The sequence below is a fragment of the Chiroxiphia lanceolata genome, chromosome 3 (genome assembly GCF_009829145.1).
Source record: "Chiroxiphia lanceolata isolate bChiLan1 chromosome 3, bChiLan1.pri, whole genome shotgun sequence".
Taxonomy (NCBI): Eukaryota; Metazoa; Chordata; class Aves; order Passeriformes; family Pipridae; genus Chiroxiphia; species Chiroxiphia lanceolata.
The window spans coordinates 42,806,955-42,824,489 of NC_045639.1; the positions used below are offsets into that span (position 1 = coordinate 42,806,955).

At 43.4% G+C, this 17,535-nt stretch overlaps 2 protein-coding genes across 3 annotated transcripts in view; one reads left to right on the plus strand and one right to left on the minus strand.

Moving 5' to 3' along the window:
* Positions 1 to 8,526, minus strand: C3H1orf131 (chromosome 3 C1orf131 homolog). Its single transcript, XM_032684494.1, has 7 exons — positions 8,376 to 8,526; positions 7,946 to 8,226; positions 5,045 to 5,101; positions 3,924 to 4,019; positions 3,173 to 3,259; positions 2,147 to 2,196; positions 1 to 1,523 (listed from the first exon to the last, which is right to left on the minus strand). The coding sequence occupies exons 1-7, from the start codon at positions 8,509 to 8,511 to the stop codon at positions 1,394 to 1,396; spliced, it is 837 nt and encodes a 278-aa protein (XP_032540385.1). The 5' UTR covers positions 8,512 to 8,526; the 3' UTR covers positions 1 to 1,393.
* The window catches only part of GNPAT (glyceronephosphate O-acyltransferase), a 21,404-nt gene continuing 12,351 nt past the window's right edge, over positions 8,483 to 17,535 (plus strand). The window contains exons 1-4 of one of the 2 annotated variants that reach the window (XM_032684489.1): positions 8,483 to 8,731; positions 12,196 to 12,387; positions 14,792 to 14,968; positions 15,776 to 15,905. In XM_032684489.1, coding sequence (XP_032540380.1) covers positions 8,498 to 8,731; positions 12,196 to 12,387; positions 14,792 to 14,968; positions 15,776 to 15,905 — 733 coding nt within the window. In that variant the 5' untranslated portion in view covers positions 8,483 to 8,497. The remainder of the gene's footprint in view (positions 8,732 to 12,195; positions 12,388 to 14,791; positions 14,969 to 15,775; positions 15,906 to 17,535) is intronic. The other variant, XM_032684490.1, reaches the window with a different exon arrangement.

Here is a 17,535-nt window from a genome sequence, read left to right on the forward strand (position 1 = left end):
GTCTGTAACCAGATATGATTGTTAATTCCAGTTTGAATCTGCAACCAATACAGAATAACAAGAAATCAAATTATGCAATTATGAAATGTGATAACAGCATTTAGCAACCCAACTCTGCACAACCCTCCTCTTCCCACACGGCTTCAGAAACACTCCCTTCCACTTTTTACCTGACTCTTGATCCTTACAGGCTCTCTCCCTCCTTTTAGTGCTCTCTGTGGTGGCAGAGCACTTTTCCAGGACCTTCAGTAAGGTGGAAGATGTGAGGGAAGGAGCATGCCAGAAAGCATCCCTTTCTGCAGTGTGGCCCTCCCTACCCCAGAACACTTTCCCATCCTGTGACAGGGACAGCCTCCGATGCTGCTGTTCTATTTGCTGACTGCAAGCTGACACAGACCTCACTGCTCACTCAGGGTTAAAGATCACCCAGCTCAGGCTCCCAGCCCACAGGGGTACCAGTACACCCAGAAATTTCTTTCAGTTTGGAAGGTCACTAACCATTGCCAGTTCTAAAGGATACACCACCTTAAAAACAGAAAAACCCTAAAAAAGCTACAGAAGACAAAAACTGTTCTTCCAGAAACACCAAACTGCTGAAATCCAAATAGCATCAAAACTTCAGTTTTGACAAAGATTTCATAGAAAAGCCTTAGAGGCATGGGGACACTCAACAAAACAAACACGAGTTCCCAGGAACAACCAGCAGCTATAGAGTGTCTATGCCTCTTTTGGCTTAGTCTTACATGGTTTTGTTTTTAAAAACAAACCATCCAAGCCACCAAAACACTATTTGAAACTGCTTATTTGGAGATCTCTGCAGATATATACAAGTTGAGTGTCTGTGACAAAACTTCAGAAAAATATTATTTTCATTCCAAAGCAGGTAATTTTGAAACCTTGAGGTTTTGCTGGACAAGAAAACTCTTGTGCAGTTCCACTAGCCCCTAACAATCCATAAAAATATAGAAACAAATTTATGTTCGATAAATGTTTGGAGATCACCTACTTCAGGTTCCGAGTGAGTAAGGTATTGCTTTTTCCATATTCCTTCCATATGAAAGCGAAGAGGTATATATTTTAATCCATTAGTTAATGGATTAAATGAATATTTTACTTACAGCCAATAAGCTGATTCTAGAAAGTGAAATATTTGTTTTGACATGTATTGACTAATAAAAATAGGTTGTGTGACCTTCTTAATAAAAACTCTCATTTTTATTTATAAAATGGTAAATTCTCACATTCTTCCCAAGGCAGAATGGAACATAGAAAATGCTGCAACAACAAAATTTAAAAAATTAGGGCATGGTGGGAAGGCGAGAGGCTCTGTAAGTCTGTGTTGCAACATGAATTCTATCTTATCCATATTGTCCATTTCACTCTATCATTAAGTTCATTTCCTGACTTTGGATGATTTGATTTTCTTTATGTCATGGCTTTGCAGAATCAAGGTCCCATCTCTGAATTTTCCAACTTGTCCTGCAGGCCAAATGCTAGGCACTGATTTCTTCCTTTTGGCCTTCCTGAAACAGGAAGAGGAAAAACAATAATTAAGAGAAAAGCAGAAACACATGAAAATACTTAATATGGTGAAAAATGTCACCTATTTATGCAGTCACTGTTTGGTATTAAGGAGTATCAGATCATAGCAAGTAATGATCCCAGAACATTTTACCTTCATAGACATTCAAAATTTGCAGCACATTACAGCATGATTTACATTTCTAAATGTTTAGAAATACAAAGATTTTTGGATAGAGAAGGAACATTAAGAACACAGAGTGAACCTGCTACACTACGATTAAGAATGTCAGCTCACTTTCAAACCCCTGTATACTGTAGCTTGTGTTTTGCAGAAATTATTTCTTAGGGCAAATGCTCCGAGTAAGTGATGCATCGGCACACAGGGATTTTCATCCATCTCACCTCCAGCTGCAGTCTTAGACATGTTTTCAGTTAAGCTGTGTAACTAAAGCCTCTGAAACTGCTAGACAAAGAGCAATGTCAAAATTTTTTGAGGAGTTCTGCATTTGGAGAATTTCATTCCACTATGATGTGCGTGACTTCTGGTACAGTTACATAGGGGATATGCACTGGGGAGACTATACAAAAGCAAGTTAATTTCAACTCGTTAAGAACAGCTCACCTCTCCTTCTGTTCTTTCTTCTTTTTCTTAAGAGAATCACCCTTATGTTCCTGTTTTTAAAGATACATATTTTAATGAACGAATAACAAACAGAACATGTTCATTAAACAACCACCTGCACATAAAACACACTGTAGCCTTTGCTTCACAGAGCAGCAGGCACTTAAAGCCAGCTGGGAGACCTGACAGAACAAGTGATGCAACGCATTGTGGAGTCACTGCTAGGAGTGCCGAGAGCCTTTCCTGTCACCTTACAGCCCACTCATGCCCAACAAGCTGTCCTTGCCACGTGCAGAAGCAGAGGCTTGCTCCTTGGGCATATGACAGATCCTAGGGTCAAAAGATGGACTTGCCACCAGGCAGGTGTGCCCTGTTCCCCAACTGAGTGTATCTGTCAAATAACAGGATTCAAACATGTCTGGTCATGCACTGGATGTGCTTTGAGCCACATGACAGAGGAGGAGAAGTAGGTCCCTGGGAAAGAGGGTGGCAGGAAAGTGGCTGCCAGAGCAATTACCCATGCCACAGCCTGCTCCCACCTACATGAGAAGGCAGGGAGTAGGCTCAGAGCCAGACGGGCTGTGCTAGAGTATGGATGCAACAGAAACCTCACCCTTGCTTTAAATAATGAGCAAGATCCTAGATGGAATTGTGCTGATATAAATGCAGCTGAAGATCCGGCTCTCTGTGGTTAGACAACATGCAACAAACTTTAATTGAGGGCCATTTTTTTTATCTTAAAAGGATAAAAAAACCCAAACGCTGCTGATGTTGTGTCATCAGTCTATAAGCCTCAAAGGATGAGGCAGTGAAACCCACCACAACACAAGATTAACTCTGTGCCCTTCATACTGCACACAACTAGCTTTCACCAATAAGGTTAGTCCTGTGGGAGCCAGGAACCCAATCCATGGGGAGCAGCAGGTGTCAATCTTGGGCACTCCTCCTGCACCTGAGGCACTATATGTCAGGCTCTTGGGCTAGCTCTTACATGCCGCCTTTTTATACACGAAATTTCACACAAACCTTTTCCTTATCAGCATCTTTCACTGCTTTTTTCTCTTTCATTTTCTCTTGGTAAGTCCTGTAGTTCACATGTTCCTTTTTGGGGGGCTGCAACAAAGATTGGGAGGGATACCACTGATTAAACTTTAAAATAGGTTCAAAAATTATTGACACATTTGCATGGACAGTACTTTTCAGGTGGTAAAGGTGAAACATTAGAAATCCTTATTTCCTTTTGAGTGAGAGAAAGGGACTTAGAGGATGTAAGGTAGACACCTAGAAACCCCATTTTTCTTGGTGAAGACACTAGAGAAAAACGATAATGCTCTGTATCAGTCCTACAAGGTCTCCACATCCATACCTCTCCCCACTCCATAAAAAAATCTAAAAAATAATTTTTCTTTTACACTAGTGATGATAAAATTAAAAGTCCTCTCCATCTTTAACTCACTGAGAGAGTGAAGCTTTAAAAAGCAAGCCTCTCTCTCCAACAATTTAGTTTCGAATGGCCTGATTAAAAATTAGTACATGTTGTTTTTCAGCCTAACCAGTCACTACTTCTCTGATAACACAACTATACTAGTTTTCCATTCATCTACAGAAAATAAACAAGACAGAATAGAAGATGTAAAAGTAAGGATGAAGTGGGAGAAGGGCCAGGGCAGGGGACCTTGTGTTTTAAAAAAGTAGTACCAAAGCCCCCCATATTCTTTACCACATTCCTGCACTGTAATAGTGGGTGACCTCTCAGCACAAACCAAGTGACAATTACCTTGGCTCCCAGCATGATAGCACGCTCCTGTTCCCATATGCGTTGTTCATGCTTCTTGTAGCCAGTGATTCCAAACTTGTGCACTTCCAGACGAGCCTAGCACAGAAAATTGCAAGCGTTTCATAATTTGTCCAACTTGTTGTAAAGTAATGCTTGGCACACCACAACAAAGTCATATTCCCAAAGAAATCCTGGCTAATGCTGGAAATCAGCACGCTATAAAATAAACTAGCTGAATTTGGAGCTGTACCGCAGAACAGTTAACCACTGTCCAACTAATCTCTAGACAGTGAGGACTGCCAGGGGGACAATTTTCAATTCTCCTCATTTCACATAAAACAACACACGGAATGGATCTCCTCCATATAAAAAAAAGAGAACCAGTGAGAAACATGAATGGGCAGATGGTGAAGCGGTTTGACTACACACATACATATAGTTAACACTATACAAGAATACTCCAGCAAAACCAGTGCTGAATTCATAATCTTTTTAGCATCAGTGATTAAATCCTCACTCTTCTTAGCAGTACAGAGCTCTGTGCAGAATCTCCAGTGAGATATTTCACAGGATCATAGCACATCCCCAAGCAAAGATTAGGCACATGAACAACTTGCACACATCTGTAAATGAATTAGTATCTAAGATGGCCAATGCTAGTTATGCTCATATAAGAACAGAAGAGAATAAAAAGACAAATGGAAAAAAGCCATCTATTGTTTCAACAGATGCCAATACACCTTTTTTTCCCTCCCACATGAGATCAGAAATCCAACATTTAACACCATGGGCCTGAAAGAGCTATGCTAAACATTATGGGTACTCCGGTAGCTTTACACAGGTAACATACAGTGTTCCTCCTCAAATTTGCATTGAAAGACCAGAAGAAAGGCTACAGAATTGTAATAAGCCTCTCTTCACACAGAGCAGTTGATTACAGTCAGCATGTTCCTCCTTTGGCATGGCATGCAGATAGAATTACCTATTAGGAAAGCCTCACCTATAAGAGATACCCATTTCTGGAATAGTTTCCCATTGGTCCCACCATAGCTTTCCCAAGGATATAAATACACACACCTGCACACTAAAACAAAGAGATTGGACAGGTGCTGTAGACTTACTTTTTCGAAGTTAAATTCTTGTTTGCTCACATTTTTCTCTTCATTCACTATTTGGGTCTATAAACAAAATAAAACATTTCAAATTAATATAACAAATAAAACCAATCTAAATGTTGATCGTAATAGTTTTTTTGAAAAGCAGTGAAATGCAAACTGAGTTGCAGGTACAGCTTTCCAGCATTACCTTTTCCTAGCTTTATTACCTTGATCTATTAAAAGAGAGAGTCTCAATGGCATTTTTAATGTGTAGATATTATAGTGTCTTACTGGAATGATCTTGCACATTTTATAGGGTACCATTACTGCACAATGCATATAGCTTTGTCCTGCACTTCCTTACCTAGATCATCTATCTGCTAACGTTTACAAAGAGTTTCATAATTCAGAAACTTATTATTAGCTGCAATTAATAATTGCAGCTAATAATTCAAGAATAATTACATCTTATAAGAGAAAAGTCATTTTGTTTGAGACAGGCAGGGCAGTGGTAAAAGGTACCGACAGCTGGGGCAACATGCAGAACAAGCTTAATTCCCAAATGCATGTATATATGTTAGTGCCCATATCCAGCTTCACTAATGCAAGACAAACTGCTCCAAAGGGTGCAGTCAGCAAATGGCAGAACCCACTTAACGGTGTTTAAAGAAAGTACTTGCTCAAAAGGAGCTCAATGAAAACCACATCTTTTCTAGTGGTTTACACAGAGACCTTCCATCAGCAGTTCTCAGTTTGGAGGGGAACTCTCCAGAGGGAACAGGCTGTATCCTAGGAAGAAAAAGAAGTGTAAAATCCCAAGGAAAAGAGCTCCATGCTTGCTTGTTACAGGAGTAACTTGCTTGTTACTGGAGCACTAACAAATCTCCCAAGGTTATTTTAGACTGTGTCTGCTTCCTGATTTAAGGGAGGATATGCCGAACCGCCTCTCTGAGTGGAAGCTCTGCCCGCTCCCAGGCCCACTGATGTGGGCAGGCAGCACAAGCAGGGAAACTGCCATCTGCTCAAGAGTATCATCTGCTCATCTTTCCGCATTTGCTCTCAAGGCTACTATCCCCCCTAAGGATGCAGGAATACTACATAAGTATTAAAGCTGAAGTGGAATGCTTTTCATGCGTTTCCTTTTCACTCTCCAGGACCTTGTTGCCGTGGGATTTAGGTGCTGAAAAAATCTCCCGGAGCAGTTAATTAGGGGTGAGATAAGAAAGGGTTTATTTTGCCAAGGCAGAAGATGTTACAAGACGCGCCCCCCGTGCCCGAGAGGTTACATTTTTATAATACCATCCATCCAATCCCAGATGTGTCCACCCTGTGGCCTTTACTCTGGACCGCCCTGGGTCCACCCCCTTGAAATGGGTCTGGGGTGCATTTCAGGACCACCTACTTCATCACCTTCATCATCATCAGAGCACAAAGGGTACATAGTTACCTAATTCTTGACTTCATTCTGTGGTTTAGGCCCAGATATGCTGTTCTGTCAACTGTCTAGGCCTTGCCTTGACAAAAGACTAAACATTTCTATTAGATTTGGGGCTATGAGTGATATAGGGAGGATAGAATGGGGTAAGAGGGTTAAGGAATGTATAAACAAGGGTGCTAGAGAGAAAAGGATAAGGGACAAGGGACAAAGGAGGGAGGTTGCTGCTTTTAAAACCTACTTATAAAACTTACAAGTCCTACAAATATTAGAAAAATAAAAAACCGTTAGGGGCTTAAGGCATCAACCTTAAGCCACACTGAGTCATGGGTTCAGGCCTGAGGGTTACACCAGGGCTTCCCTCTGCATCCACTGCAGCCAAACTTCTCTCAGCTCTGCAAAAGTTTCTATATAAAAATGTCCCTCTCAACCACAAATAAAGCCAGTTATCTTCAGAGCATTGTGCTAACAAGCCTAACAGCAGTCTTCTCAGGTATAAAAATTTAAGCTGTAAAAAGCATAAGAAAATAAATACTTAGGGCAATTTTTAGAGGAAAATATGCTGGAAAAAGCACAAAAGTTTATGGATTCAGCCAACTGCTTGGTCAATCTCTTGAACTTCCCAGTTCCAAGCAGTTTAACCCTAGATATCAGTAAGTCTCCCTGAATTCAAGACAGCCATACGTTGGCCCATCAGAGTTTATTTTAGAGTTGGGCTTCTGATGTTATGGTCATAAAGGCAACTCAAGGAAAACAACCAGAGAAGCAATAAAATCTGGAGACCAATGAACCAGCAAGGGATCCCTCTGCTCAGCTTCCAGCCAAGCCTATCCAGGCCTTCCCACTGAAGCAACTCAGTTATAGTTTTTGGTAGTGTGAGGTAATTTAGCACCAACAAACCAAACCAGAAGACTGAGATCTAATGCTGTCATGCCTTCCCCCATCAACTACCCAGTGCTGATCCTCGAAGACATATGCTGTTTGTCAACAGCCCAGTGTTGCTGTGATGCCAGAGAAGAGAAGAAAGATGTGGCACCTCACATCCACACCTATTGACAGGAACAGAGCAGCAAACAAAACACTCGGGCACTGAAGTAACCAAGAGGCTTTGCTTTCCATTTCATTCCCTTCTTGACGTATCGTCAGTCCTGTCTGCAGATCAATTTATTTTGCTGGAATACGCCTATTTCAAATATAGGATACTTAACCAGAGATCTTCTGAAACCGGAAAAAAGTAGTTTTCAAGTCCTAACCCCACCCCTGCTTCATCCAGCAGCCCCGCAGGATGAAGCAGGACTGGATGCCATCGAGCTGAACACGCGGATCGCCAAAAGATCACGGATTTCCAGGCAGCTCTATCAGCAAGCGGAACAAACCCATCACACCCAGGCACGGGAAGGGGCCGGTGCCGTGCCCAGGGAGCGCACTCGTCCCACGGCTCCCGCCCTGTGGGAGGGCGCAGTGGAGTCCCCCTACCCTCCCGGCCCTACCTGGGCTCCGCCGGCCGGCGCTGCCGCGGGGCTGTGCCGCTCCTTCCTCTTCCTCCCGTGGAACACCACGACCTCCACGGCCGGCGGCGCGGCCGGGGCCGGCGGGGCAGCGGCGGCGCTCAGCTCGGCCCGCAGCTCCCCGAAGAAATCGCGGGCCCCGCGCCGCCCACCCGCCGCCGGCTGCAGCCCCCGGCTCTCCTCCTCCTCTCCTTCCTCCGCCGCCGCCCCTGCGCTCCTCTCGCCGTCCTGCCCGGCGCCGAGGGCGCCGCCGGGCTCCTCACCTGCGAGCCGAGCACACGCCGCGGGTCAGCCCCGCGCGGCCGCCGTCGCCCCGCTCCGGAGCGAACACGCCCGGCCCCCTCCCTTCCAGGGCCCCCAGGCAGGACCGCGGTGCCGGCGCAGCGCGCCCGGCCCGGCCCCGCGCACCCACCCAGGTCGTAGAGGGCTCCGAGCACCGCCTCCAGTCGGCGGCACGGCTCCCGCGGCCCCATGGCTGCCGCGGCCGGCGGACGCTCCGGCGTGTGATCCCCGGCGGCTCCCGTCGGCCCCGAGATGGCACCGCCCATGGCGCGGTGCCCCCGCCCTCCGCCGCCGCACCGCGCTTGGCAGCCGGGTCGGGGCGGCTCGGGGCCATGGGTGCCGCGGGAGGCTGCGGCGGGCGGGAGGGCACCGCGGCGGGGTAGGGCAGGCGATCGGGGCGCGGGGCGGCGCGGTGGAACTCGCAGGACCATGGCGACAGCGGCGGCGGCGCCCGGGCGGGCGCGGCGAGGGGCGCCCATGTACTCGGTAGGCAGCGGCGGCGGCGGGAGCGGTGCCGGGGGGAAGGGGCTGCCAGCCTCAGCCACTGTGAGGTGCCGGTCACTCCGAAGCAGAATGACGGCGTTTGGTGCGATCCCCCCCCCGCTCTTCTGCCCCGACTCGGGTCCCGGGAAAGCGGGGGCCGCGCTCCGACGGGAGGGGCGAGGCCTCTCCCGGGCTCAGCGGGGTCGGGTGGCGGCCGAGCGGCAGCCGGACTTCTCCCCTCACCGGTTCACCTTCCTGGGCCCGCTTCTCTGCCCCAGCTGCACCTCCAGGACCTGTCGTGTCAGTCGCGACAGCCGGGGCTCCCGATTCCGAGCGCCGCGTCTCCCCTCAGACCGGCTGTGGAAGGCCAGCCGGTTTCGGGAAGGTGGGACGTGGCTCTTCCCTTGCGGAGGCTGTGTCCCGGAGCAGCTGTCTGGGGCGGCAGGTGTCCGGGCGCTCCGCAGGGTTTCAGCTCCGCAGAAAACTGGCGTGCCAGCGGCGGTGAATACAACGCTGGGAGATTGTCATGGGCATGGAGTGGCAGAAACGGGTTTTCCCGTGTTACGTGGTCGAAATGACTTTATTGACCTTGTTTGTTCCTTACAGTTCCTTTGCCAGCTTCAGACAAGGAGGTTTGAGTGTGGGGTGCTAAAGCCCCCCACCTCCGCCCAAGCATTTGGAGGAGGGGACTAGGGATAGAGAGAAATCACTCCTTGTTTCTGCAGAGATTCCCAAACTTCTCTGTCGTCTTGTCAGTATGCTGGTATACCAAATGCATCGCAAGCACCATCGTTACATTGCATATCCTAGTTACACGGAAGTGGAGAAGCTCCAGGCTCCCGCTCTTTTGCTTCTGTACTTTGCCACTGTCACAGTAACTGTGCCTGTCACTGAATTTTCTCATGTCCAGGTTTCCAACAGTGTGTTTTTTAAGTGTGCTCTCTACCAGCTGGCAGTTGAAGTTGGAACAGCGGCTTGGCTGTAACGTGTAAAAGCAATGTTATAAATCTTAAGTCGCTGGCAAAGTATGTGGTTTGGCTCCCTCAGTGCTCTTTCAGAACAGGGTGTAAAAACAACTATTGCCATGGAGAGAAATTAGTTGCATATCAAGTCTGAAAACATGAATGAGGAGCAGAGGCAGAGAGGTGATTTTTCACTGGGCTGTGGCCTTTGCTAAGCTCTGCTCACCAGAGCAGTGTTGGGGAATGGCTGTAGCAGTGCAGTGACTGCTGATGTGGCTGATGATGCCCGCGCTGAGTGCTGCTTTTCTTTGTCTGGGTTTCGTATAGTTGCAAATTGCAGGATTTAAACTTTTGTAATTGACATAAATGTTGCTTATATTTTCTGAGAACTGACTCATCACGCACTGGTCTAAGAAGGTGTATACTTAGAGCCAAATAATATTTCTGCTGCTATTCTGAGCTATCTTTTTTTTTGCCATTACAGAGCATAACGGATTTATTTCTGATTTATTTTTAATCAAGAGGGTTGATATAAGGTGTCAACAGCAACAGATGGCTAATACAAACTCTTTCCAGTCATCTTAACAGTTCTTAGCTTACTTAGCTCTTGCAAAATACCAACCAGTTTAAAGCTGTGGAAGAAGAAAGGTCGAAAACTGTAATGCTATAAACTGTACAGGGGGAAAAAAAAGCCCAAAAAGTTTTACATCAGTATGGGCCTGGGTTTAATACCCTCTATAGGATTGTTTTGAAAGTCTTTGGAGAGTTTGTTACTGTGAGGCAATTCTCTAAAATGCAGTAGTGGAAAGAAAAGTTATACAATCTACTAAATGCGATTATAGTAGAAGGATTGTCTCATTGGAGGACTCAAATCCCACTGTAATGTTTGACCTTCTTATGTTCTTTTCCCCACACAGTACAGGCAAATTTGGAGACCATCCTTTTGCCTATACTTTGTGGTGAAAAGAACATGAGAAGGTCAAACATTATAGTAGGATTTGTGTCCTCCAGTAAAACAAAATTGGCTTTTGATACAGTTAAAGCTTTGAAGGAATTTTTGTCGTTCTTCAGTGGAGATATTCCTGATTTAAATTTTTTTGTTTGGTTTTGCCAAATTATTTTGTGTTGATAAATGGACAGTGATTAAAGGTTTGCTTTCTTCTTTGAATGTCAGCTACTCTGTTAGTGTTGCTGATGTGGCCTGTGGGCAGCTGGCAGTGGAACCTGACTCCTTCTCCCAGGGTTGAAAACCTAGCTGCCACTGCAGGGCATTTTGCTTATCTGTTCCTTGTGTTCTCCTGCATGTTTGCTGGCCAGACTTTCTTCTCAGCACCAGAAAAGGTCACTGTAAGAGCCCATGAAGCAAAGTGGTTTATTTCTTCATTATCAGATTGGTTCTGCACCGGTCATATATAGGAAGAAGAAGTGGAATGAATGAAAAGGATGCCTCTGCTACCCTTCAGGTGGTACTGTGGAGGAAGACATAAGCATTTTTAGCATCTTCTTCTAATAGATATACTTGATCATAAGTGATACTTTTATATTTGTGTTTCACAGAGACTTACTCCAGTAATCTTACTAATCTGGTGGCTAGTGCTGCTGTTTTTAAGTTTAGAGAAATACAGTTTCAGTCTTGGAAAGACCAAGGGGTCATTCATACAAACTGTGGTGTTATAGGACATAATAGGAGACATCTCTCTCCAGCACAGAGATCTACTGACTCAAGGGGAAGATTTTTTTCTCTGAGATTTCTGCAGTGGGTTGGATATACAATTAGTTCTTGGTGTGCCATTTGTTTTCCTGCTTAGCAATAGTATTGGTAACTCAGAGGCTGTGCTCTCTTTTTACTTTTGTGTGCACCATACGGCATTTTGATCTTCACATGGCTGACGGCGTTGGGTTTTTTGGTTTGTTCCTGCTTGGCTATGTTTCATGTACCTTGTGTCCAAGCTTTGTGAAAACCACCACGAGTCACCAAGGTCCCAGATGCAACTTTAAGTAGCAGGGATCATTTTTTGTCTGTTGATGACTGTGTTTTTATTTAATGTCAATCATGGCATTGTCTTCATCAAGCTGTGAGAGTTGGAATCAAAGGTGTTTTAGTTAATACCTATTAATCATGGAGAGCCTGGAGGCAAGGGACTTTAGCTTTAATAGCCCAGCTGTTCTCTCAACTTCTTCCTGTTGGGCAGAATTAAGTAACATGGCATAGGGTGATTTGGGGATCTTTGCAGTTGGAAAGGGTTGGGATGGGGTTTTGGGGGGTTTTGGTTGTTTGGTTGGTTTTTTATTTGTTTTTCTTTTTAATTTCTTTCTGAATCACTGTTTCAAGCAGGTAATATTTGTTCCTGCACTCACAGAGTGTGGAATACAGATGTTATTGAAAGCTAAAAAGAAACCCCAAAATGTTGCAGACATATTGCATACCATTATTCTGGTGATGTAGCCAAGCAGATCACCAAATGGTTCAAGACAGTGTCTCATTCTTCATTTGTATGTTCCTAGCAGAAAGAGCTCACATCAAAGAAAAGAGATGAGTTTGAAGATATCTTGGAGGAAAGACGGTTGTCCAGTGACTTGAGATACGCAATGAAATGTTATACTCCTGTGATCTACAAGGGACTTTCACCTTGCAAGCCAAACGCTATTAAAAGTGCTGTTCTCCAGTCAGAGCAAGTTCAATATGTTATCAAACAGGTGAGTCTGGACACTGAACTGTAAGATGAGGTAGGGTGGACACAGCCAAGCTTTGTGTGGCAGCAGGGAAAAAGACCTTGTCAAAATGATAGCTGTAGTTTGGAAGACAGTTCAGTAAATGAGTAGCTTAAGAGCCATGCTCTTTTGGCAGGAAAAACAAATACTGATTTATCATAGAGCTGCCACGTCAGATAGCTCATTCATGAAACAGTGTTTTGATTTTGCATATACAACACTTTACTTATCTAATGTGCCTGACTTTTTTTTTTTTTTAAATTTCTACTCCTACTCCACTGTCCTTGCCACAAAGCAGCATTGTGAAAGACAGAAGCACTCTCCTTCTTTGTAGACATTTTTGTGCTTTGGGGATGTCTTATTGCAATTTTACAGGCTAGTGATGTATTTATGAGCCAGTCCTAAATGCTGCTTTCATTAAAATGAGAGTTACATTTCAGAGATAATTCTTTGAAACACTGTCTAACATGTAACCATATTTTTGTTTTAAGATGAAGGGCAGCTGCTATTTTGTAATGAATAAAGTATTTTATGGTCAGACTGGCTGATATTTTATATTGTATTGAAATGCCTGAAATAAGAGTGTGTGCTAGTTAGCAGAGTAACTATTTTCAGTATTCATTAAAAATACTTTCAAGTGAATAGAAGTATATAAGATGTTTTGGTTAGTCTTGAGTGGTCCGTGGCTGCTGTAAAATTTTTCTGTTTGTTTATTTTAATGGTCAGTGTTACAAATGATGTATCAGTGTCTGTTATGATGTGACAAAGTAAACGATGTCCTGCAACGTAGTCCTGTTGCACATCATGGATTGCTAAGTAGTATGAAATCCAAAAAAGTCTTTCAACTTCAGAGACACTAAAAGATTTACTGAAAGAAAATACTTTACAGAGGACTTGACCGAAAGACATTTGTATGATGTTTTCTTCTGAAGTGCTGCATTTTTGATGGAAACTTATTTTGATGGATATTTTCTGGGCTAGCATCACATGGTTGAAGGGGGTTAGCAGACCTCCCATTGCAGCCTAGTTACCAGCCTTGCACAGAGATTACTGAAAGTGTCTGAGACTGTCTTGGGCAATGAGCCCAACAGTCTACGATTAGTGACCCTCCTTCCTGAGCAAGGTTTACATGGCTTTACACAGGCATACTAGAATTTGTTCTTGTGCCAAATTGTTGAGGTTACTAAAGTTCAGTATTCAAAATGAAGGTCATTTCTTTGTTTTAGCTTGCTATATGTCACTAATCTGGTTTTTTGATTCCTGATTTTGGGGAATAAGTGCTTAGTTCTATAGTGGATGTTCACTTAAGTCACACAGGATGATCTGTGTGGTATTCCTTTTGCTGGTGAGTAAGAACAGTATCTCCCTAGTGAATAACAAGAAGAACTTTTTGGCTTCCTAAGAGAAATTGATATTCTTAGGCTGAAGTGAAAGCAGCTTTTGACTTCTTTAAGCATTTAAAGTAATCAGTTAAAACTACACGTGGAAATACTTAGGGTGAAGGATAACACATTTAAGAAAACACAACTGAAACAGTAGATATGATGGAGGAGATGGATTTTCACATATGTCGCAAAACAGAAATAATAGGTAAATAGTGCTGGCTTCTAAACAGAGCTGTGCTTTTTTTGGTGGCTTTTTCTTCTGCCATTCCTTCTCTTTTCTCCTCTCTGTTCAGTAGAAGTTATATATTCCCTATTCCATAATAGTAAAAGGCTTAACTTTTCAATTAGATATTTCCAGATTCAAAGTATCATATAGGAGGGATGACCATTATTTAAATCTGTTTTAAGAAACTTCAAAAGGGAATGTGCATGGCAACAGAAGAAAAGTCATTAATATGCACAGTTGGTAGAGACAGTGCTTTGTATGCAATTCAGCTACCCATTGCCAAAGTAATACATTATTGAGAAATTGAAGTGTGACAGGGCTGAGGTTCTCCGTAAACTCTAACCCAAATGCACTTAAAATATATCCGTTGTGATTGTCTCTGCAAATGTAGGTTAATTTTACTAGTCAAAGAAAATGCACACAGCCTTTTTTAGACGGATAATATAGGAAATATTCTTTGAACTTAAATCTCCTCTGAACATGCTACAAGTTAAAACATTGAGATGGTGTGTTTGGTGTGGGGGGGAAATCATTGCACACCCTTCCCCCTGCCATTGACATCTAAGCCCATTCTTGATTTTTGGACAGCTTTCACTTGGCTTTCTCGTGTTGATAGACACCAAACAGATTCTGTATGATTAGATAAACGCCTATCACATAAAATAAAGTCTTGTGGACTATTGCAGTAGTTCTGCCATAGTAGTTGTGGCACATTAGAATGGTGTGCATGCGCAAGGGGAAGGGAACAACTTCTCACTGCTGTTTTGTTTCTCTTTAGTTAGCCAAAGAGATGGGAGAATCACCTGATATTATTCAAGAAGAAGCCACGGAAATCCTGGATGAGATGGGCCACCGGATGCAGTTAGGAGCTGTCAGATTTTTTGCCTTTACTCTGAGCAAAATATTTAAACAGCTTTTCCAGAGAGTTTGTGTGAATGAAGAAGGAATGCAGAGAGTGAGTACCGGTGGGGGAGAAAAAGTTACAATATTTTCATACCAGTCACTTAGACAAGAACTCTAATCTTTAAGTAAAAAATATGAAAAATACCCTTTGGTATTTCTTAACAAATGTGTGAGGAAAGAGACATAATATATAAGTATTTTAGAGGCAAACAGCCATTAGGACTTTTTGTACATTTTCCAAATGCTTTCTATGGTAAGGAATACCATGTACCCATGATTCTGTTAGATCAGCCACTGAAAGAGTCTTTTCTATATCATACTATAAAATAATAACACTTTTAGCTGAATTGGGGATGAAAACAATGTTACGTGGCTGAGTGGACTGGCTGTTTTGCAAAACCTTCATACGACTAATCGTAGTGAAACACAGCACCTCTGAGGCAGAAGATGCTTTAGGTTTGCTTCAGTTTCCTGGGAGCCATTGTCCCCCTGTTTCATTTCAGGATGCTGCTGTTTTGGAGGGTGTACTGTATTCCCTGGAAGTCAGCAATGCCAGTCCTGATAGCCCCTATTTGGTTTTTCATCCCCATTAAGAGGGATTTTAATTAGACTATCACATAATGGGGTAGCCCTAGTTTTTGAGTCCTGTGATACCTGTGAACCACAGGTTGCTAGTCTGGAAACAATTGCTCCAAATTTCCTATGGATTCTGTGCTGAAAATGGTATAGAGTGTGTGGACAAACCACCCAAACAAATCAGTTTCTGTTTGTCTTAAGCCCAGTGAAAGTTTACATTTGCAAATTTCAACAGTCAGTCGGTAAATACTGGAACAATATTGTTTGCACTGTTCTTTTTTAGTTGCAACATGCCATTCAGGAGCATCCAGTTGTACTGCTGCCCAGTCATCGAAGCTATGTAGACTTTTTGATGCTGTCTTATTTGCTATATACGTATGACTTGGCTTTGCCTGTCATTGCTGCAGGAATAGGCAAGTATGTTCTTTTAACAATGTTTTCAGGATTTGGAGAATCGGTAGCAAGGGGCATGGTAGCTGCACAAGTATTTGTGTTTTAACATCTGTTCCAAATATGTCTTGTTAAAGCCTCCTTGGGTGAGAGGCTTACAGTGTCTGAAAGCTTCTCACTGGTGCTGAGTTGTTTTTCATAGCAAGTTCACCAAGGAGTACCCCATCTGTAGACCCAAGGCTGGGGCAAATATAAGAGTTGCAAAGGCAACTTCTCTATTGCTTTTACGGCCTGGGAACAGGCAAAAACTTGCCCAAGAGCTACTGTGGATGCAGAACTTCTGGTGATACATTATACAGTTTTAAGTGCAATCATAGTAGCCAGATACGAAGTGCCAGCCACCTTGTGTTTGTTGCCACTGTGCCTGATTCCCTTGAAGCATTGGCAGAATTCTGTTATGTGAAATGCTGAGAGCAGAGCTGGCTGGGAAGCAAAATTTCATGTCAGAGGTCAGGATTTTGGACATACTTAGTTCTAAAGCAGACAAATCCAGTATATTTGTGGGAAACAATTCTTGAAGACTTGAACAGTAAATGTGTTCTGAGTTAATATGTGTTTTGAAAACCTGGACTCTGTAAGCACTTAACTGGGAAACCTGATCTTGGAAGTCTCGGGTATCAACCAGGTCTTCTAAGCAGGCAGAAAACCACCTCAAGGTCTGGTGCAGCACTGTAATATGTACAGGTAAGCTAGCAAAGATCTGGGAACCTACTGCTTTACTGTAGGCTACTTTTCCAGTCAAGAGGTTGGAAAGACCAGTAGAAAACCAGCAGAAGCTGGGAGAATGTGCTTGCTATGGAAGATGAGATTCCCCTGTTCTCTGAGTTTGCATCTGGGTGATGCAGGTTAGATTCTGGTGAATTCAGAAGTCAGTGTCTCATAGCTGCCTTGATCAAGGTGTTACATTATTATGTTAAAAATCTGCTCACATGCTGTCATAGGTATTGGTGTAATCCTTTGCTGACTTGGATTAGACTCTTTTTGAGTTTTGGACCTCAAAATGGTATCTTATGATACTATTAATTTAGCTTACAGGGATTTTTTTAATGATTAACATTTTTTTAAGTGTTTTGGGTGCTTCAGGGTCAAACTTCTCCTAAAGAATTAGGGGCTTGCAGCTTGATGTTGCATGTGTGTATTATTTTAAATTCCTCTGGAGCAAATACAGTTCTCTGTGGTTGTAGTTGTATTTGCTGCATATCGTGTGAGAGGTTCACAAGATGTGGTTTACAAACTCACTCTCAAATTGATACTTGTGCTGAGTGGAAAGACACTCTCCTGATATAGGTGGTGCTTTTGCTTTGTTAATTATCACTTGGCCTCAAGTAGCATATAGATAGATCTGTGGGGATTAGCTAAGAGAAGGTAAACAGTTGTCAGTAACACTGGTAAATCCTCATGCAGTACATTAGCAGGAATCTAACTGGTGCTAGGATCACGTCTGGCATCTATGACGTCTTCAAGGCAGTAATTGTCAGCAATGCAGCTGGAAATGTGAATTTATCTTAGTGAATAACTGTTCTCAAGTATTGCATGGATTGAAGTGACAAGGAGGTTGAAGTGGCACATGGCCAGCTGCTGTTTAGACTTGTT